General features: G+C 47.4%; 1 protein-coding gene across 1 annotated transcript in view; it reads left to right on the forward strand.

The window, feature by feature from the left end:
* LOC120876377 (tubulin-specific chaperone cofactor E-like protein) overlaps positions 1-22798 on the forward strand; it is a 170367-nt gene that overhangs the window by 102074 nt on the left and 45495 nt on the right. Inside the window, exons 13-16 of the mRNA XM_040258226.1 lie at positions 4506-4918; positions 10951-11521; positions 13447-14039; positions 15327-15900. Coding sequence (XP_040114160.1) covers positions 4506-4918; positions 10951-11521; positions 13447-14039; positions 15327-15900 — 2151 coding nt within the window. The remainder of the gene's footprint in view (positions 1-4505; positions 4919-10950; positions 11522-13446; positions 14040-15326; positions 15901-22798) is intronic.

Genomic DNA, 22798 nt, shown 5'->3' on the forward strand with positions numbered 1-22798 from the left:
ACCACTCAGTTCAGTTCAGTTCAGTTCACCACTCAGTTCAGTTCAGTTCAGTTCAGTCGCTCAGTCATGTCCGATTCTTTGCGACCCATGAATCACAGCACACCAGGCCTCCTTGTCCATCACCAACTCCCGGAGTTCACTCAGACTCATGTCCATTGAGTCAGTGATGCCATCCAGCCATCTCATTCTTTGTCGTCCCCTTCTCTTCCTGCCCCCAATCCCTCCCAGCATCAGGGTCTTTTCCAATGAGTCAGCTCTTCGCATGAGGTGGCCAAAGTACTGGAGTTTCAGCTTTAGCATCATTCCTTCCAAAGAAATCCCAGGGTTGATCTCCTTCAGGATGGACTGGTTGGATCTCCTTGCAGTCCAAGGGACTCTCAAGAGTCTTCTCCAACACCACAGTTCAAAAACATCAATTCTTCGGCACTCAGCCTTCTTCACAGTCCAACTCTCACATCCATCCGTGACTACTGGAAAAACCATAGCCTTGACTAGATGGACCTTAGTTGGCAAAGTAATGTCTCTGCTTTTGAATATGCTATCTAGGTTGGTCATAACTTTTCTTCCAAGGAGTAAGCGTCTTTTAATTTCACAGCTGCAATCACCATCTGCAGTGATTTTGGAGCCCCCAAAAATAAAGTCTGACACTGTTTTCCACTGTTTCCCCATCTATTTCCCAAGAGACCCCAGTTCAATTCCTGGGTCGGGAAGATCCACTGGAGAAGGGATAGGCTACCCACTCCAGTGTTCTTGGGCTTCCCTGTAGCTCTGATGATAAAGAATCCTCCTGCAATGCAGGAGACCTCGGTTCGATCCCTGGGTTGGTAGGTTCCCCTGGAGAAGGGAACAGCTACCCACTCCAGGATTCTGGCCTGGAGAATCCAGGAACTATATAGTCCGTGAGGTCTCAAAGAGTCAGACACGACTGAGTGACTTGCACTTGCACTCTCGTACTCACCTGGCCTGGAATGCCCACACCCTCTGCCCCCCTCCCCTGTGCTGCAGTCACACTTATCAGACCTCTGCCTTTGCTCCGAGGGAAGGTCGTTGGCGAAGGTGGCCTGCCTGGACATCCTTGCCTCTGTGGACGGTGTCAAGTCCTCCATGTTCTGAATAGCAAATAAATGCTTAGAGCTATGCCAGTATTAAACTGGACAGAAAAGAACCTAGCTCCAAAGCTCACCAGGATTTCAAAGACTGCGATTTCCTCCCTTACACAGTGTAAACACAGCTTCATCAGAGGCCTGTGAAAGACACCAAACCACTGCCCCATTCTCTCTCTCTCCCCTTTGTGGCCTGGGCTCTCCCCAGTGCCTCTCCCCTTTGTCCAAGTGTCACAGAGCTGACTGGCTGTGGTCCTGCTACCTAAGGGCTGGGTGACAGCCTCTCCTTGGGTCCCAGGAGTGAAAAGCTGTGATAATGGAAAACTACAGACTCACAGAGCTGTGGGGTTGGCCAGATGCCAGCCATGCACAAAGTCTTCCCTTTGACTTCATTCTTTCTCCCACTGAGTGATGGCTGTGGGTTTCATCTACAGGACAAATCCAATCTCCTTATACAGACTGCTGTGCATTTTAATGTGCCACTGGACATATATCAATCTAATGAGATGGGGATTTGGCCTGGGTGATAACAGGGGAAGTGTTGCATAGAGCGGGTTTATTATATCATCATTTTGCAAACAAAATTATCTCAGAGAGTCTACCTTTTGGGCCAAACCTCCTCTATTCAAAGGCATTTCCCCCTCATTTATTGGAAGGCTGAGAAAGCAGAAACTGGAAATTATGCCGAGTGGAGGCTGTTACAATATATGCAGCCTGGGTTAGTGCCAAAGAACAGTGAGGTTGGAAGGGCCTGTTTTCAAGGCTGATGCATATGACCTACTGGGAGTGTGAATACCTCTATTATGTCATTCGGGGGCCCTATTCCCAACAGGTATGAAACAGAACTGCCCGCTGAGACCTAATTGTTCCTGTTGGGCAGATACTGAAAGGACTGTCACCAGCGCAGCCCTGCCCTCTGCCTCGGCTCACCTGGCAGCCTTGTGCTCTTCATTAGGTATTCGGGTTTTTTTTTTTTTAAGTTAATTAATTTATCTATTTGTTTTGGACAGAGTCAGGTCTCAGTTGCAGATTGTGGACTCTTTCATTGCACTTTACGACCTTCTCTCTAGTTGAGCTGCACAGGCTCAGTTGCTCTGCAGCATGTGGGATCTTCGTTCACCAACCAGGGGTTGAACTCATGTCCCCTGCATTTGAAGATGGATTCTTAACCATTGACCCACCAGTGAAGTCCCTAGGTATTCAGTTTTATAAAAATTTGGAAAATCTTTTCCAACTACAGCTTCAAGCTATAGTTATTGCTGGCCTATTATATTGTTTACACTTAACACTGCATCTTTGATGTTTTCCTTTTCAGACATTCTCAGTGTACAGATGCTTCTGCCTTATCAACCTGAGCCAGTTTTTTCTAGCGTCTCTGTTCCCCAGGAGGCAGAGATGAGAACATAGTCTTGTCCACTTTCTCCAGGGTGGAGCACTGAGACAGGAGGAAGTTAGGGCGGCAGTCTCGGCAGTGGGTGGCAGACTTGTGACTGCTGCTTGGTTCTCTTGACTCCGACCCCTGACCAAGGACTGGATCACAACCCCCAGCCCAGCTCCCATGCCCACTGAGGGTTGCTAAGAAGAACTCGCAGATTTCAAGGGTTTCAGTGGGGGGAAATCATTCATTTAGGGAAATAGTTTTAAAGACTGAGCACCTTCCAAATAAAGAGAAGTAAGTATTTTAAAAATTAGCACTTCCCAGTTGTGTCAGGACAGGAAGTATATGGAAACTCTCAGTACTTTGCACTCAATTTTTCTGTGAACTTAAAACTGCTTTAAAAATAAAGTTTATTAATTAAAAAAAAAAAAACTAGAAAAAAAATTTGGCACATTGCTTAGAACCATTCCCCTCCCACCTCATTCTCCTCCTGACCCAGATTTTGTCAAGAAATTCTGTCCAGTGGATAAAGAGTGAGGAGGGCTAGACTTAGACAGGGCCTAGGGTGGGTCAGGAAGATCTTCTAGAGAAGGAAATGGCAACCCACTCCAGTCTTGGAAATCCCATGGACAGAGGAGCCTGGTGGGCTACAGTCCATGGGTTGCAAAGAGAGGTGCATGACCGAGTATGGAGCAAAAAGTGGAGGGGAGACGGTAACTCATGTAGGTGTGAGTTCTGCTTAAGTAGTGTCTGCAGGATTTGTGAGCCCACAATGGTGCCAAGTCAGAGGTCAGCCCTTTCCAACATCTTCCCAGGGAGTCTGGGATTTAATTTTGTGCGTCTGACTCCTGATTCTTTTCTGGCACCTACTTGTTACCGAAAGGTATGTATATGTGTGTCTGGCTGCTCACTGTTCGAAAGCCAACAGACAGGCCAGGTTGGTAGAAAGGAAAGTTTGGTTTATTTCAGATGCCAGCAACTGGGGGGGAGTGGGGAGGATGGCGGACATCTGTCCAAAGGCTGATACCCCACCTCCCTGCTGCCGACAAGCAGGGGGTGAGAGCTCTTAATGACAGAGTCGGTCGTGGGCGGAGAGGGGAGGGGCGGTTACATGTAGAAACAGCACAGTCATCCTAACAGTCATCTTCAGATTGGTCATCAGTGGTCTGACCAGCATCATCTTGATTGTTTTAGGTATGGTAAATCTTCAGTTCCAGGGTCCGTTTGTTCCCATGTCTTTGTGGTCAGTTCTTGGAATTGTCGCAACTCATGTCCTGGTACAATCTGGTCATCCTGGAGTTAACTTTTCCACTTGCTGTTTTAGTATCTATAAGACAACTCACAGGATATGACTCAGAATATTACCTATAGCCCTGGAGAAAGAACTAAAGGTCTCTGATTATGCTTAATGCCTACATTATTACTTAGTATCCTTTGACCATTTTCCTTTGTTTCCAATTTCTCACTTCTCTGATTAAACTCATTCTTTGACTGCAGTTTTCCACAGGCAAAAGGCAGGCAGGAGACATGGTGGACTGGGGGCAAGGACCATAGCGTTCTGCTCCGTTTCATACTGAGCCCCAGCAACTGCTTGTTGAATGAGCGGATGAGTGAATGAAAGAACACATCGGCAAATGAACAAGAGTGTTGCCCAGTTACCTGAGGGGCCTTCTTTCTGAATACGCTTCCTCTTAATGTCAGTGGAGTGAAACAATGTGTCTTTCCTTGAATGGGAGTGTGCTCACCAGTGGAGGAGACAGTGTTGCTGAGAGCTTAGGCTGGATTCACACACATTTGGCTTGGAATGCCAGCTTTGCCATTGAGTTGCTAAGTGATTGAGATGAATCGTCTAACTAGTCTTCAGCCTCAGTTTCCTCACTTGACAACAGAAGGCAGCACTTGGTATCTAACAGGGGTTTCTGTTGTGGGTTAAATGGTATAAGGCAAGTAAAGCTTTTAGCCCGATGCCCGGCACAGAAGGTAAATGTTAGATAAATGTTAGCTCTGCTGTCCTTACTCCCCAGGACAGTTCCTTCGGCGAGGGGAGGTGTTCTGGGATGACCTGAACTGCACCATCAAGTGCCGCTGTCTGGATTTCAACAATGAGATCTACTGCCAGGATGCCTCCTGCAGCCCCTACGAGGTGTGCGAACCCAAAGGCAAATTCTTCTACTGCAGCCCGGTGGAGACCAGCACGTGTGTGGTGTTCGGGGAGCCGCACTACCACACGTTCGATGGCTTCCTCTTCCACTTCCAAGGCTCTTGTGCCTACCTATTGGCCCGACAGTGTTTGCAGACTTCCAGCCTCCCCTTCTTCAGCGTGGAGGCCAAGAACGAGCACCGGGGGGGCTCCGCTGTCTCCTGGGTGAAGGAGCTCTCAGTGGAGGTGAATGGCTACAAGATTCTCATCCCCAAAGGAAGCTATGGAAAAGTCAAGGTGAGACCCTCTCCATCCTCCATGGGGAGATGGGGAAGCTGGAGATGCTTCATCCTGGGGAAGACCTTCCCAGATCTACTAGTTCTGCTGTTTGCTGTTGGTACCAAAGACTTTCATGGCTCTTCCTGCCTTGCAAATGCCTTGTAAAATTGTTCATGAGGCTAAAGTCTGTTTGTGCAAGAGCTAAGCTTTCTCGTTGACACATCTATCTGCTGGGTATCTTAATGTACATTTAGTTCTTAGTTCCCTCACACACACACACACACACACACACGTACATCCGAGCTCAGAAGTAACTGGGAACGGAGGTAAATTTAGTTTCTCACAGACCTAGCTTGAAACAGTGGTAGCCACATGGCCATGCCCTGGAGTCAATGTAAACACAACGTACAAACTCATAATTCACTACAGTCTTTGATTAATAATCCTCACCCAACCCACTCATTCTGTTTGCCAAAGAGCTGTGGCTTCATTCTCAGAGAAACCCCTAAATTGATTGGTGTGTCCATAAGCACTGTCTGTTCAGGCAGCTAGAGTGGGCTGGGTGACTTCTTTAGTGAAACCTGGATCGAAAGTTACAGTAATTGCCCAAATGCTCCTTTAACACAACCCTCCCTGCCCCCCCCACCCCCGCCCGCCCCAACCCATTCCTGCTTGGAATGCGAGAGAACACGGATCTCTATGGTTTGGTTCGGTTCGGTTTGTTTCGTTTAACCTATGCAAATGATCCTCGTCCCCATCCACCTGGATATCAGGACAGGGTACTGACAAGAGAGAGAGGACAAAAAGCCACTAGCAATCACTCAATTTGTGGAGGCCCCAGTTTTCATGATGTTAATGAAGACCCTGTGGCAGCTGTGCATTTATTCAAGCAGTAATACCCAGGACCACAAGGGGCTGATTGCTGCAACCCCATGGAGTCCTTAATCCCCAAACACGGAGGTCATCACAGAGATTACAAACCAGAACAGATGCCAACACAGGGAGGTCTTTCTTTTTATTTTAAAATACATTTTGTAGTTTTAACTGGTGCAGTGTGGCCAACAAAAGGCAGGACCAAGGAACTAATTCCACTTTTTCTGGCTCTGCCCTTCCTAGGTCTGTGCAGCATATCAGTGTCATAATTAGAAAAGTGGGCTATTACTGTGGTTGAAATGCCAATTTGCTTGTTATTTGGTTAGTCTCCCTAGAGACAGCTCTGTAAATCAAATCAAAGGTAAGAATTCAGCTGCGGAAGTTTGGTGTTTTTCCCTTTTAAATTTCTCTTGTGCTGTCGAGCAGGACATTTGTCCTTGCGGATAGATGCTAACATTTCCAGCTAGAAAAATGCTCACTAGCTCTCCCCTACCCCCTTGTCTTGTGGGGATCATGTGTACAATATCTGTAGTTGAAAAAGAAAGCTTCATGCTTTATTCCTATTTTCCATTTTGATTAAAAATTCTTTTCCCCTCACAGTCAGACTCTTTTTTTTTTTAGAAGGAAAGGGGCACCAGCACTGCTTTCAGGCCCAGCAACTCTGCTAATTTTGCGTGGCTCTCTTCCATCGTCCGAGCAGAGGGCACAGATTCCTCAATTTTCTGTAGCGACAGGGAGGTGTGGATGTGAATGTAAATGTTTCAGAAAGAAAAGGTTATGTGATTCCAACTGCAAGCGAACAATGGCTCCCTTTTCCTTTTGCCAAATGGCTTCCAAGTGTCTCTGAATACACCTGCTCTGCTGGGGGAGGGCGGCTCCGTGGATGGCAGAGCCCCCACCCAGGGTGACGTGGGGACAGGCGAGGAGGGGGTGTGAGGCAAGAAGGAGCCTGATTTGCCTGTGAGGCAGCCGACTTCCAGACATGCCACGCCGGCAAACAGATCCTAGGAACGGATCGCCTTTCTCCATATGCTGGGGTTAGGAACTGGGTTCTGAATGTGCATTTTCCCCCTTTGAAATGTTCTTAAGTGACAAAATAAACAATTTAGGATTGTATATGTTAATAAGGGCAAAAAAAAAAAAAAACAAACTAGCTAGCACCCATATATAGAAAATGTCTCCTTCTAGCTAATACTTATCAGTTTTCATCTTTTTCCCTCAGATAAAACTGAGTAGTTTAGGGTGCACCAGGGAAAAGAGGGCCAATGCCAAATAGCTCATGGTGACAAAGAGATCAGACTCTGAAGTCAGATCTATTCAAGCCCTGTGCCACCACGCCAGCTGAGAGGCCTCCTTGAACCTCACTATGTCCATCTATAAAATGGGGTCATTGTGTTATGTCTGGAAGGCAGGGCTCTTGGCTATAGTTTGGACTTGACTCCCTCTATTTAGCCCCGGACAGAGGCAGCAGGGAACAGTGGAAAGTGGGAGCGTCCTGTCACCCGCAAATTATGCAAGCCTCGAACCTCAGTTTCTCCATCTGCAAAGCGGGAGATTATACAGACCTTATTAGATTTTTCTGAGGATGAAATAGGACAGCCACATGTGTGACAGCTGGTACAGAGCCTGGCACACAGTAGGCACTCAATACACACTTGTTCCCACACTGCCACTCCCACCAAAGTCTTTTCTCATTCTAAGACCTGTCCTTCTATGATGCTACTTCTCACTCCTCTCCTGGGAGAAATATGGTTGTGGGGGAGGGTTGCCTGGAACATAGGGAGAGGAAGAGACACAAACAGGGAGACTCATCAACATCGGCTCATCGGAAGCTGAGGACTGGGACACCAGGAATGAAATAAGAAGCCATGTGATGGTAAGAGTCCCCAGAGCTCCTACCCCAAGCTCTGTGGGGTACAAGCATAGGACTCTAACATGTGGTTGAAACTGAGACAAGTATGAGAGAGGAAGGGAGCACAATGACCACTATGTCAGGAAAAATACCTTGGGCAACAGTGATGGTCAGCATAGGGACACAGGGGTTCTGAGTGGGACAAGATCAGCTGCAGAGAACCCAGGGGGGCAATAGCAACATCCAGGCACAGTCCCCGCTCTGTGGCTTCTGCTCTGAGATGCAACAACTGTCCTTTTTTTAGCAGGAACTGAGTGAGAGGAGAGGAGGACATTCAGCAAGGGAGGTATTTGGCATTTACAATTATACCACCTTGGAGAAGATGTTCCTCCCTACAGCTCAGCACAGAACAATATGCAATAATCACCCAGCGCTTTTGCTGGGTGACCTCCCTTAGAGAGTGGCTCTTCTCATCTTTGCAGGCTAACTTGCTACCTGGGAAATAAGGATGAAACAGTCAACTCTAGGGGATTTTTTCCCTATTTCTAACTCTCATCGGAGAGCTTTCATCTCAAGCCTGTTTTTTCTTTTTTTTTTTGTCCCCTCCTCCCATTAAATCTTACTAATCTCTAAGGACAGAGAATTGCAGTTGGCATTGGCATGGTAAACCTTGGGAGCAATGCTCAGTCAGTTTGTTGTCTCAAATCCTAGATAATCCAGAGAGTAGCAGCAATGGTGGCACTAAAGACCCTGATGTTTCCATGTGCCAGAAATCAGGACAGGTCAGGGCAGCCTGGACAAGCAGTTATAGTCAGCCCACCCAGGACTGCTCTAGGACTAACCATCTATCCCAGCCCTCAAAAAGTGATGTCCAGAGGTGCCAGGCAGGGCAAGTGTGAGAAAGAAGAAAAACTCTATTGAAGGCTTATCAAGCCACTTACTCATGGGATTCACTCTTGATTCTTTGCCCATTTCTCACCCACCCCACCCTGCCCTCCCCACACACACACCCTGCAAAAAGCCCCAGGCCCTGTGGAGTATCCTCTACCAGCTGGCCCTTCTCCACATCTGTGGGCAGGTCAGGCCTTGTCCTCCATTGCCCTTGGCCTCCAACACCGGTTACCTGCCTGATTTCTCTGTTTTTAATCTCCACTTGGGCTTCCCAGGTGGCTCAATGGTAAAGAATCCACCTGCAAGAGACATGGGTTCAATCCCTGGGTCGGGAAGGTCCCCTGGAGAAGGAAATGGCAACCCACTCCAGTACTCTTGCCTGGAAAATCCCATGGACAGAGGAGCCTGGTGGGCTACAGTCCACAGGGTTGCAAAGAGTAGGACTCAACTGAGCGACTGAGCAAGCATGCCATCTCTACCTACTTCAGTACATCCTTCCCACTGGCCAGAAAGGACTTCCTCAAACGCAAGTCTGACCACGTCATTCCCTTGCTTAAAACTTTTCAGAGCTCTTGCTATAGAAGAGAAATCCAAGTTATTTTTTGTTTTAGTGGGGTTTCATTTTGTCTTAAAAATAGACTTTTTTCTGAGATCTGTTCCCAACACAGAAGCCAAAGCAATTCTCCCAAAACGGAAGTCAGATCTTGTCCATCTCGTGCTCTGTGTGCCCTCTCGGCTTCCCTCAGAGTCACAGCCAAAGTCTTTACAATGGCCAACAAGGCCCTGCCTGTTCTGGCTGCCCTTATCTTTCTGACCTCACTGACCACTGCCCTCTCCTGGCTCTCTACTCCGGCCACACGGCCCATGTGTCCCCAGTGTGCCCAGCACGCTCCACCCCAGGGCCTGGCTGCACTCTCTGCCCAAGCCACTCTCACCCCAGGTAATGGCATGGATTCCTCCTCATCTCAAAGGTCTCCTTCCCCGTGGGGCCTTCCCTGGCCCTATTTAAAATCGAAAACTCTCTAGCACTTTGGACCCACATTCCCAGCTTTATTTTCCTGCAGAACAGTTTCCTGGTGGTGTTACCTATTTTCCTTATTGGTTTTGTTTGTTGTTGGTCTCCTGAAGGGAAACAGATGTTCCAAGAAGCACATTTTTGTCCCCAACTCTTAGAACAGAGCTGGACACACAGAAAGGGCTACGTTGTTGACATCTGTTGAATGAACGGACCCTGCTTGTGTCTCCACCTTCCTCTCCAGCCACCCCTTCCCTCTGCAGTCCAGCAAAACCCGATGACTATCCTCATATTCATGTAGCCCTATCTAACCGTGCAACTTCATTCTCTTTTCCTGGAATTCTCTGACCCCTACTCTTCCTTCAGCCACTTCTGTTTATCTCTGAAGACTCAGGTCAGACTTGATTGCCCTTAAAAAGCTGATAGGAATGCCCCTCCCCAGGCTGGATCAGTGGTCGTGTACCCTTGTCCCACTGCATCACCGCATCACCTATGAATGCATATTTTAACTGGTACATTCAAATAATTGATATTTGTGTCTCTCTTCCTCAGACCAAGAATTTATCAGGGGCAGGGACAATTACTTTTTTTAAAATTCTTTTTTCTCAACACCTAACATAGTGCTTGGTACCTAGTAGGTGTTCAAATTTGTTGTGTTGAATGATGATGTGACAAAGTCCTGGTATCAGGAAGTGACAGGGTGAAATACTCAGAGAATAACACCAGGGCAGCCTCAAAGCTTGATGGTGTGGGATGGTTTATAGTGCCCCTGCCTGCTGGGAGGAGTGTCCGAGGGTGCCAAGGGCAGTGCAGGGATCATGAGTATGTGACTTGAGCTGAGACTTAAAGAATGGATTTAGAGGAGAAAAGAGGAAAAGCCAGGTAACTAGTCTTTAGAGAAAAGACTTGAAGCTGGCTTGAGAGCCAGGCTTCCCAGGGGGTACAGTGGTAAAGAATCTACCCACCCATGCAGGAGATACAGGAGATACAGGTTCGATCCCTGGGTCTGGAAGATCTCCTGGAGGAGGAAATGGCAACACACTCCAGTATTCTTGCCTGGAAAATCCCATGGACAGAGGAGCCTGGTGGGCTATAGTCCACGGGGTTGCAAAGAGTTGGACATGACTGAGCATTCACACATGCCTTGAGAGCCAGGCAGGAAGTGTTGACCACCACCTGGTCCCCAGAGGGGTCTAGAATGACTAAGCAATGCATATCTGTCACAACTCAAATGCCAGCCCGCTGTCAAGGGTCCCGGGGGCCTCAGCCTTCCTGGAAGGCAAGCCCCGCCCTCCAGTGCCTGAGCAGCTTGAGGGCCACGAACTCTGGGGCGCTGAGTTGCTCCTTTTCCTGACCTTGGCTGGACCCGCTACCCTGGCCTCTGCTCACCTGCCTTTTCACTATTGCTGTTGTTGGCAGGTTAATGACCTAGTGGCTTCTTTGCCCGTCACCTTAGAATTGGGGGCGGTGAAAATCTACCAGAGTGGCATGTCTACTGCCGTGGAAACGGATTTTGGGCTCTTAGTGACATTTGACGGCCAGCACTACGCCTCCATCTCCATCCCAGGCTCCTACATCAACTCCACGTGCGGACTCTGCGGGAACTACAACAAAAACCCTCTGGATGACTTCCTGCGCCCTGATGGCAGGCCGGCCATGTCAGTCCTGGACCTGGGAGAGAGCTGGCGGGTCTACCACACCGAGTGGAAGTGCGACTCGGGCTGCGTGGACAACTGCACTCGGTGTGACGCGGCCACCGAGGCCCTCTACTTCGGTCCTGACTACTGTGGCTTCCTCAACAGGACGGATGGCCCCCTGTGGGAGTGTGGCACTGTTATGGACCCCACGGCCTTCGTGCACAGCTGCGTGTATGACTTGTGCAGTGTGAGGGACAACGGGACCCTCCTGTGTCAGGCCATCCAGGCCTATGCCCTTGTGTGCCAAGGCTTGGGCATTCCGATTGGAGACTGGCGCATCCAGACTGGGTGTGGTAAGCTGGCATCCCGTCCACACAGAAAGCTGCTCGTGTGCAGGGGGGCTGGGAGAGGGTTTCCAGGCTCCTCAGAGAGCTCCCTGTTAAGACATATTACCTGAGGGTCAGGGTGAGGTTGAAGTATCACAAATGATAAAGAGTGAACTGTAAAAGGATCTTGACCTTTCTCCCCAGCCAAAATGGTGATCAGAAAACAAGAAACTACTAATATGCATCCATGTCTGGAGACACGGAATATGTGGCCAGAGTAGGGCCATTAGCAGTAGTGGCCAAGCCAAGGTTGAGGGGGGCGGTCCAAGCTGGAGGTGTCTATCTCTGAGGCCATTGCAGAAATGCGGACGCTGGCCTGGGGAATCAAGACCAGATTTTGGGAAAAGTATTCACTGTCTAGATATTTATATAGAACCCATGGCATTTTTGTCCTTGGCTCTTTCTTCTTTACTTGCAGTCCCTCTTGCTTTGGAGCATTTCAGCTGGCCAGAGAAGGGGCAGTAGACAGGGCAGGTAGAGGCTTTCTAAAAAGCTGGGTGGTGAGGAAAAGCCCCGACCGTGTGGGAAACCCACCTGTCCCCTTGGAATTACACTTTTGGCTTGAGTGTTTGGAACCATTTAGCTGTTTTATGCTTTCCTCCTATGCAACTTTCTCTCCATAACTACTCTTCCTAATAATGTAAATGTTAAAAACCAGCAAACAAAAAGGCCAAATCACCTGTTAGAATTTTGTTTCTTTCCTGGTCTTTGGTTTTCTCCACAAGAGTAAACAGCAAATTATACCCCATGCATTTGAGAGTGCTATGGAGGTGAGATTTTTTAAGTTTCTTTCAGTTCCAAGGCCAGAGGGCAATTTTCTTTCTATCAGTTTAAGCTGGCTTCATAGAAATTAATATGCATCAGAATCAATTCTTTCAGAATTAATCAAGCTATTAAAAGACATATATTTAAGTTTTGTTTTTTATTTTTTTGCTGTGGGGACTGGCCAGCCTCTATCATGCCTGAAATATCCAAATGCTGATTCAAGCTAAGACTGACTATGACTTCTCTTTAATCCTTGTATAATCTAAGAGCATCCAATTGCCTAAATTTTTGCCTATCACGGCTAATTTTTCCTAGTGGTACTGCTTTCCTACCCTCCACATTACTCTCTCTCTCTCTGTCTTTCACTTTGGTGAGATGAATTAGATTTAATTCAGAGAACTAGTCTACCAGGCTCTTGAGCACCCGCCTGTAGGATTCAACCAGACCCAAACCAGAGTCAGATGTTTTTAAAATAAGAACTGAATGCTTCCAAGGCGAGAAGGGCCTTTGGAAGGTATCTAGTTCTAATCTAGTCTCCTGGGGGAACGGGCACACAGATTCTTTTCAGATAGCCAAGGTTCTTTCTTATTTTTCAAATCCCAGAGAATTCATTTTCCATCTCCTTTGGTCCCTGTTCGAAAATTCACTTTTTCAAATTCCTCCTCTAAGAGTTACCTTTTTCATTTCTCCTGCAAGTTGGATTTATTTCCTTCTAAGAATGGGGCGTGCTCTTTAAAATCAGACCAACTTATACGCCCATCAGGTGAATATCTTAAACCATCTCCCTGGTTGTAGATTACTCAATACTAAACCTGTATTGAATAATCGGTGAAATCTAGTTAGGAGAGTAACCTGAAGTTTTCTTCCAGTCTTTCTTCCATCTTCCTTCCAAGATGATCAAACGAGGTTCTAATCCATCTCGCTGCTCAGTAGTTATTACCAAAGGACTCAGTCTCCCTTCCCCCAGCGAGTGCCGGCTAGACCCTCCTCCAGGAACCAACTGGTCCCGAAGGGCGTTCTTCCTCCAGGCAACCCCCTCGGCCCTCCCTCCGCCCGTGCGTGGTGGATCTGCCCGGTAGCCCCCGGGTCACTCACCTTGTCACCCTCTCTCCTCTCCCCTGCGCCAGTGTCCACCGTGCAGTGCCCGAGCTTCAGCCACTACTCGCTGTGCACCAGCAGCTGCCCAGACACGTGCTCGGATCTGACTGCCTCGCAGAACTGCCTCACGCCCTGCACGGAGGGCTGCGAGTGCAACGAAGGCTTTGTCCTCAGCACCAGCCAGTGCGTCCCGCTGCACAAGTGCGGCTGTGACTTCGACGGCCACTACTACGCCATGGGCGAGTTCTTCTGGGCCACAGCTAACTGCACGGTACAGTGCCTGTGCGAGGAGGGCGGCGACGTGTACTGCTTCAACAAGACATGCCGCGGCGGGGAGGTGTGCGCCGTGGAGGACGGCTATCAGGGCTGCTTCCCCAAGCGGGAGACCGTGTGTCTGCTCAGCCAGAGCCAGGTACTGCACACCTTCGACGGCGCCGCCTACGCCTTCCCCGCCGAGTTCTCCTACACGCTCCTCAAGACCTGCCCCGAGCGGCCGGAGTACTTGGAAATTGACATCAACAAGAAGAAGCCCGAGGCGGGGCCCGCCTGGCTGCGGGGTGTCCGGATCCTGGTGGCCGACCAAGAGGTCAAGATAGGAGGCATCGGGGCTTCGGAGGTCAAGGTAAGACTCCTGTGGCCTTGGAGAGTTTTCTGATGAGTTCCGCGGTGGAGCCGTGTTCTTCGGGCTTGTCTCAATGCCTCTGACCGTGAAAGGATTCTGGGACCCCAATGACTCTGAAATGCGAGAGCTTTCTGACTGTCAACACCAAGTATGCATCAAGCAGAGACATGGAGTGAAGCTGGGATTCCTCAAATGAGAGGAGGACTAGCTCCCCAGAATAGCAAATACTTACAGGACGCCTACTATGTGCCAAGCACTATTCTAAGCAGTATGGCATTTCATCCTAGGCCATAGATAACTATTCTCATTTTACAGATGAGAAAACTGACGCACAGAGAGGTTAAGAGACTTCCCCAAAGACACACAGCCCTAAAATGAGATTCAAGGCTGGGTCAGCTGGCTCCAGAGTCTGTGCTCTTCACCCTGTACTATGTCGGGTCTTCTATTTATAGATGGAAATCGATGTGACACTAGGGTGCCTGCCATGGTGCCTCCCGTCCCTCTGTTCTGGTCTAAAATACCCAATACTACACATACAGGCTCATAGATAATTAGTTCTAGAAGGAATTTTTGGAAATCATCTAGTGCAACTCCTCATTTGCATAGGCGAATCGCAGCAAGACTAAGTGAGGGGCCTGACACCTGGGTGGGGGCAGAACTGAGATGAGGGAGGGTGGGGGAGGGGCGGTTCGCCCTCCTTCCAGGAGTACATGCATTTCATAACATCACATGACATCTAATCTAGAAAGCAAAAGTCAGTGCAGTAATAATACAACATCCATACACAAACTGAAAGGGCTGTGTTTTTATTCCCACTGACATGCGGGCAGAAATTAATTTATTGAACTAGTGTTAGGTAGATAGGCAGATGGACAGCTGGATAATTAGATATATATACCGTGTGCTTCCAAGGGGCTGAGACACAGGAAGAGTAAGATTTGAAGAGCAAGGAAGGGAGAAGAAGGAGGTGGGAGTTATGGGACAGGTAAGTCACATGTCTACAATGACTTTTGCTCACACTTCAGTGTTTGGAACTAGCTCAGGGTCTCACACACACACACACACACACAGACAGCAAATGTGCTGGATCAGAGGAGCCTGGGAAAAAAGCAGCAAAGATGCCCATGAAAAAACAGTTGACGTCTGTGTGGTTTCCACAGACTGTCAGCTTCTCAACATTTCTCCAAGGGCTAGCCATGGGGCAGAACCACATCTTTATTCACAGCCTAGGAAACTGTGGGCACTCTGTGCATATCTGGGATGAATGACAGTGATTTAATTTTTCAGGTGAATGGTCAGGAAGTGGAACTGCCTTTTTTCCATCCTTCGGGGAAGCTGGAAATCTATCGAAACAAAAACAGCACGACGGTGGAGTCCAAGGGTGTGCTGACCGTGCAGTACTCAGACGTGGGTCTGCTCTACATTCGGCTCTCCACGGCCTACTTTAACTGCACGGGGGGCTTGTGCGGCTTCTTCAATGCCAATGCCAGCGACGAGTTCTGTCTCCCCACTGGCAAGTGCACGGACAACCTGGCAGTGTTCCTGGAGAGCTGGACCACTTTCGAGGAGATCTGCAATGGGGAGTGTGGGGACCTGCTGAAGGCCTGCAACAATGACTCGGAGCTGCTGAAGTTCTACCGCAGCCGTTCCAGGTGCGGCATCATCAATGACCCCTCCAACAGCTCCTTCCTGGAGTGTCACAGCGTGGTCAACGTCACCGCCTACTACCGCACCTGCCTCTTCCGCCTGTGTCAGAGCGGGGGCAACGAGTCGGAGCTGTGTGACTCCGTGGCCCGGTACGCAAGTGCCTGCAAGAACGCCGATGTGGAGGTGGGCCCCTGGAGAACCCACGACTTCTGCCGTGAGTTGGGGCTGCGTTATGGGGGAGGCCGGCTGGGATGATGGGCGGGGCAAGAGCTGGATCTTCTTCTCTTCCTGGTGGAATCCCACACTCAAGGACAATCTAATTATCTTGTAGACTTTCCCTGGCTGTCCTCTGGAAGGCCTGTCCCCCCAGACCAGACTGTTTCTCACCTTCATTCTTGTTTCTCATCACACAGGCCCTCTTGGCTGTAGAGCAGTTAGCTCTTGACCCTTGGTTTTATCTAGTGGAGGAGACACATCATGTCAAAGCACCAGAAATCTTTGTGATAGCTCAGTGGCTACCTTCTCTCTTGGCAGCAGGACCCCGTTCATTTCAAAAGAATGTGATCAGTTGGGGTACCTTCTCCCAAGTAGACATTAGCCCTATTCCCAAGGACAGCTCGACAATGGTTTTGAAGAGCCTCATGTAGCTGGTTTTTAATTTTTTCCCCAGAATATTTCACCCCTCTTGGCACTACTGGTAGTAATTAGAATAATTGCTGGGAAGAGGAGATAGAGAACCTCCTCGGCTATGGGGGAGCCCAGAGGGAGGAGTGAGTGGGAAGGTAGAAGGAGGGGTGGCTGAGGAAGTGGGACCCAGGCCTGGAACCAGGACTGACCCACCTGGACTACATCTCCATATCTCTTCCCTACCAAGAAGGTCAGACCTCACCAAGACCAGCTCCACCATTGAGAATTCCATCCCTCACGACTGATTATCTCTCTCCCATTGTATTTCTTCCTATTTAACTTTTTACTTTGAAATAACTTGAAAGTTACAGGGAAGGTACAAGCCTATCTCTATAGCTTTCATCCAGATGAATCTACTGCTAGCATTTTGCCCCACTGGCCTCGTCATTCCCTCTCACTGTCTCTGAGAAGTTACAGAGATCATATCCCTTTGCCCCTAAATACATATGTCTGTATTTCCTTAGAATCAGGACACTGATTCATAGCATAATACAGTTACTGACCTTAGGAAACTTAACATTGATGCAATAACTTAGCATTTGTATTTCAATTTTGCCAGTTGACTCAGTAATGTCCTTTATGGCTTTAGCCCTCTCTCAATACAGATCTAGTCTTAGGATCCCACGTGGCATTTAGTTGTCATGTCTCTTTGGTATCCTTAAACCTGGAACAATTCTTTAGCTTTCTTTGTCTCTAATGATCTTATCATTTTTGAAGAATAGAGTCTCCCCCCTTTTGAAATAGAATGGCCCCCCATTTGGGTTGGGTGTATCCCCATGAGGGGGTAACACTGTACACTGCACCAAGCTGCCTGCGTAGGAGATGCCTGTTTTCCTCCTGGTATCAGGTCATGTGGGCGGTGCACTGTGTAGAACCTTCTCTCATTAGGGATAGACATGTTGATCCCCTGGCCAGGAGGTGTCAAATGTCTTCACTCTGTGCCATTGTGGGGTTTCTACCGTGCAACTAATGACCACTGTGTGGGGAAATACTTTAAGACCATGCATGTCCTGCTTGTCCTCAGAGTCCCCCTCCTCTACTTAGTGCCCACCGAGGACTTATGCTCGTATTGATCTACAGCATGATGATTGCAGGCTGGCAGTTTCCAGCTCCTGTACTCTCTCCACTAGTGTCCATCAGCAGCTGTTATTTTACTGAGCCCTCGCTTCTCTCCTGTCTGCCTGTCATCATTTACCCATCCATCCACCTATTTATTTATCTCAATCATCCATCTGTCTTTTGAGGGAGCACACTTTGCAGCTTGTAGGATCTAGTTCCCTGACCAAGGGTCAAACCTAAGCCCCCTGCTCTGGAAACGTGGAGTCCTAACCACTGGACCTCCAGGGAGGTCCTTCATCTATCTTATCAATATGGACATGTGGATTCCTGTTTTTTTTCCCAGTTACTTGTGTTTCCTATTGCTCATGCTCATACGCAGTCACTAAGTCATGTCCGACTCTTTTTGACCTTATGGACTGTAGCCCACCAGACTCCTCTGTCCATGGGATTTCCCAGGCAAGAATACTGCAGTGGGTTGCCATTTCCTCCTCCAAGGGCTCTTCCTGACCCAGGGATCAAACCCACAGCTCCTGCTGGGCAGGTGGATTCTTTACCACTGAACTATTGGGAATATATTACATTTGTTAATTATTTTGGCATTAAAATTGTTTCAAATTTGGCCCGTGGGAGCCCCTTCAAGTTGCCTCCTACCTTCTTTTCATAGGCTTCTGTTATTGTCTTTCTTTTTAAAAAAAATAATTTATTTTTAACTGGAGGATAATTGCTTTACAATGCTGTGTTGGTTTTTGCCTTACATTAACATAGGTCAGCCGTAAGTATACACATGTCCCCTCCTTCTTGGACCTCCCTCCCACCCATTTTCTTACTTTCTAGATTAACAAGAAGCTCCACGTCATCTTTTAGCCTTCCCTTCTCCAGCCTAGAATCAACCATTACTCCAAGAAGCCCAGATTCCTTTTGGTGGAGAATGTTATTAGAAGTTAAGGTCTGGGTACTTTCCTGATGGTCCAGTGGTTAAGACTCCATGCTTCCAATGCAGGGGACATGGATTTGATCCCTGCTCAGAAAACTAAGAGGCATTGCAACAGGGCCAAAAGATTTTTTAAAAAAGAAGAAACCAAGATCTGGGTGAGGCTTACCTGTCACTACTGGAGTATCCTTACTTTGCCTCTAAGCCCTTTCAGTAGAAAATTCTTAGACAGAACTAAGACACACACACACACACTCACCTTTATTTTATAATAATGCCCTTGTTTCTGAGCATCAAAAATCCAAAGGTGTGTCATCCCAGAGATAGGCGGTTTTGTCCCAGGTGACCCTGACCACACTGGGGAGGGTTTAATGGCAGAGGCTGTCAGTCCTGGGGCTGAAATTCTGGGAATGCTCTTTTCAGAAATTCACCTAAAGGGAGGGAGGCTCCAAGGTTTCTACTGACCACCACACCTACTGGGACCTCAGAATGCCTTCCCAAGGCCTTCTTATTAACCCACCTCCCACATCCTCTTCTGCCTTACCTCTAGCTTGTCTACAATGATCTCCATCCCTCCCCCTGCACTCAGCTTTGTAGTTATAGTTCATTCATGTTACAGGATTACAGAGTCTGCCCATACCCAATCCGTGTTGTTGCCAGAGTGTATCTGTGTCATCCTCTTAGACTATGAGATCCTACCCAGTGGGAAATGTCACTGGATTGTTTTTGTACTGCACCAAGCACAGTTTGGTGGCACTGTTCATGCGAAGTAAGTGTGGGACCATGGAAATGATGCTTTCTTTTCCTGGTTGCAGTACCTGCTGAGAATTGCTTCTCCCCATCCTTCACCAACAGTTCCATGAAGACCTATAAGACCTAGAACTCTCACACACACACACACAAAATGCCCTTTTCCTCATACAGGACAGGAATGCAAAAGCAGGAAGTCAAGAGATAGCCAGAATAACAGGCAAGTTTGGCCTTGGAGTACAGAATGAAGCAGGGCAAAAGCTAACAGAGTTTTGCAAAGAGAACACACTGGTCATAGCAAACACCCTCTTCCAACAACACAAGAGAAGACTCTACACATGGACATCACCAGATGGTCAATACTGAAATCAGATTGATTATATTCTTTGCAGCCAAAGATGGAGAAGCTCTATACAGTCAGCAAAAACAAGACCGGGAGCTGATTGTGGCTCAGATCATGAACTCCTTATTGCCAAATTCAGACTTAAATTGAAGAAAGTAGGGAAAACCACTAGACCATTCAGGTATGATCTAAATCAAATCCCTGATGATTATACAGTGGAAGTGAGAAATAGATTCAAGGGATTAGATCTGACCGACAGAGTGCCTGAAGAACTAACTATGCACAGAGGTTTGTGACATCGTATAGGAGGTGGTGGTCAAGACCATCCCCAAGAGCAAGAAATGCAAAAAGGCAAAATGGTTGTCTGAGGAGGCCTTACAAATAGCTGAGAAAAGATGAGAAGCTAACGGCCAAGGACAAAAGGAGATATACCATTTGAGTGCAGAGTTCCAAAGAATAGCAAGGAGAGATAAATAAGAAAGCCTTCCTCAGTGATCAATGCAAAGAAATAGAGGGGGAAAGACTATATAGAATAGAATAGAAATAGAATGGGAAAGACTGAAGATCTCTTCAAGAAAATTACAGATATCAAGGGAACACTTCATGCAATGATGGGCACAATAAAGGACAGAAATGGTATGGATCTAACAGAAGCAGAAGATATTAAGAAGAGGTGGCAAGAATACACAGAAGAACTATAATCTTAATGACCCAGATAACCACAATGGCGTGATCACTCACCTAGAGCCAGACATCCTGGAATGCGAAGTGAAGTGGGCCTTAGGAAGCATCACGATGAACAAAGCTAGCGGAGATGATGGAGTTCCAGTTGAGCTATTTCAAATCCTGAAAGATGATGCTGTGAAAGTGCTGCACTCAATATGTCAGCAAATTTGGAAAACTCAGCAGTGGCCACAGGACTGGAAAAGGTCAGTTTTTATTTCAGTCCCAAAGAAAGGCAATACCAAAGAATGCTCAGACTATGACACAGTTGCCCTCATCTAACACACTAGCAAAGTTATGCTCAAAATTCCCCAAGCCAGGCTTCTACAGTACATGAACTGAGAACTTCCAGATTTAGAACTGGATTTAGAAAAGGCAGAGGAACCAGAGATCAAATTTCCAACATCTGTTGAATCATTGAAAAAGCAAGAGAGTTCCAGAAAAGCATCTACTTCTGCTATATTGACTATGCCAAAGACTTTGACTGTGTGGATCACAACAAACTCTGGAAAATTCTTAAAGAGATGGGAATACCAGACCAACTTACCTGCCTCCTGAGAAATCTGTATGCAGGTCAGGAAGCAACAGTTAGAACTGGACGTGGAACAACTGACTGGTTCCAGATTGGGAAAGGAATACATCAAGGCTGTATATTGTCACCCAGTTTATTTAACTTATATGCAGAGTACATTATGTGAAATGCCAGACTGGGTGAAGCACAAGCTGGAATCAAGATTGCCAGGAGAAATATCAATAACCTCAGATACACAGATGACACCACCCTTATGGCAGAAAGCAAAGGGGAACTGAAGAATCTCTTGATGAAAGTTAAAGACAAGAGTGAAAAAGCTGGCTTAAAACTCAGCATTCAAAAAACTAAGATCATGGCATCCGGTCACATCACCTCTTGGCAAATTGATGGGGAAACAGTGGAAATAGTAAGAGACTTTGTTTTCTTGGGCTCCAAAATCACTCCAGATGGTGACAGCAGCCATGAAATTAAAAGACGCTTGCTCCTTGGAAGAAAAGCTGTGACCAACCTAGACAGCATATTGAAAAGCAGAGACATTACATTGCCGACAAAGATCCATCTAGTCAAAGCTATGGTTTTTCCAGTAGTCATGTATGGACGTGAGAGCTGGACTATAAATAAAGCTGAGCACCAAAGAATTGATGCTTTTGAACTTGGTGTTGGAGAAGACTCTTGAGAGTCCCTTGGACTGCAAGGAGATCAAACCAGTCAATCCTAAAAGAAATCAGTCCTGAATATTCACTGAAAGGACTGATGCTGAAGCTCCAATATTTTGGCCACCTGATGCAAAGAATTGACTCACTGGAAAAGACCCTGATGCTGGGAAAGATTTAAGGGGAAAACAAGGGGATGACAAAGGATGAGATGGTTGGATGGAGTTACTGACTCGATGGACGTGAGTTTGAACATGCTCTGGGAGTTGGTATGGACAGGGAAGCTTGGCTTGCTGCAGTCCATGGAGTCGCAAAGATTTGGACACGACTGAGCAACTGAACTGAACTGAATCCTTCATCATGGCCTGCAGAGCTGGAGCAAGTGCTTTTAAGTACCTCTTTTAGAGGGAGCCACGTGGACAGCAGCAGCTACATGGAGCCTGGCTTCCTTGGGTGGAGGGTCACGGCACACACTTGAGAATGCCCTAGAATGTGTGGATGGGTCTGGCGAGGCAGTCCAGAGCACACACACTTTATAATCAAGTCTCTGAGTACTAAGAGGTTAATCTGGCCGGGGTCTTGCAGAGTGGGGATTGGATTGCGTGACAACTGCAAATCAGGAACACAATCTCCTTTGGGCCTGGAGAGAAACAACCACTGCTTCTGTGTTCGGATATTTTTTTAACCGGCGCTCACTGGCAGAGTCAGACTGCTCAATTAAGTAATTTCAGAGGCATTTTGGGGGCCCGGAGAAGTTTTATTATTTCGCTTCTGTATATGCCAGACTTTCAGACACATTCAGACAATACAATAATTCATAAAACGGGAGCCATTTAAATAAGTCATGTTATTTGCTATCACCATAAACCTCCAGTCAGTGTTAGAACATTCATAATTTAGAGACAAATGTGAAAATCCCTCTCTACAGACATATTTTATCAGTGCTGAACTAGCCTTCAACTAGTGAACAGAAGTGGAGACAACCCCTTAGCCCAGAAGGAAAAAAAAGATTGGCTTTCAGTACGCAGTGCAGAACTGTTGAGTTGGTACTCATCAGCAGATCTATTACTATCAGGCGCTTTTTCTCTATAGTGTCCTTTGTGTCCTTGGATTATAAAACCCTCTTAAGGCGTGATAGTGTACATAATACCTAAAGAGAGCCTTAAAAGCAAGATCTTAAACTCCCAGGAGATGGTGGGTGAGGACCTTCACAGATCTTCAGACAACACAGACCTGTAGGTAGATTTCTTCTCTGCTCCTGGACTCACCCCGGCTCATATCAAATTCTGACAAACAAAAATAATAAAGAGGAATAGGAAGGTTACACAGAACCCCACGGTGAGCTATGTATGATTTTCTATTACGTGCTGTGCTTAGTGACTCAGAGACTTAATCCATCAAGGAAGGCTTCTAGACATAAGCACAACTTGAAGT

The sequence above is a fragment of the Oryx dammah genome, unplaced genomic scaffold (assembly GCF_014754425.2).
Source record: "Oryx dammah isolate SB20612 unplaced genomic scaffold, SCBI_Odam_1.1 HiC_scaffold_17, whole genome shotgun sequence".
In the NCBI taxonomy this organism is placed as follows: domain Eukaryota; kingdom Metazoa; phylum Chordata; class Mammalia; order Artiodactyla; family Bovidae; genus Oryx; species Oryx dammah.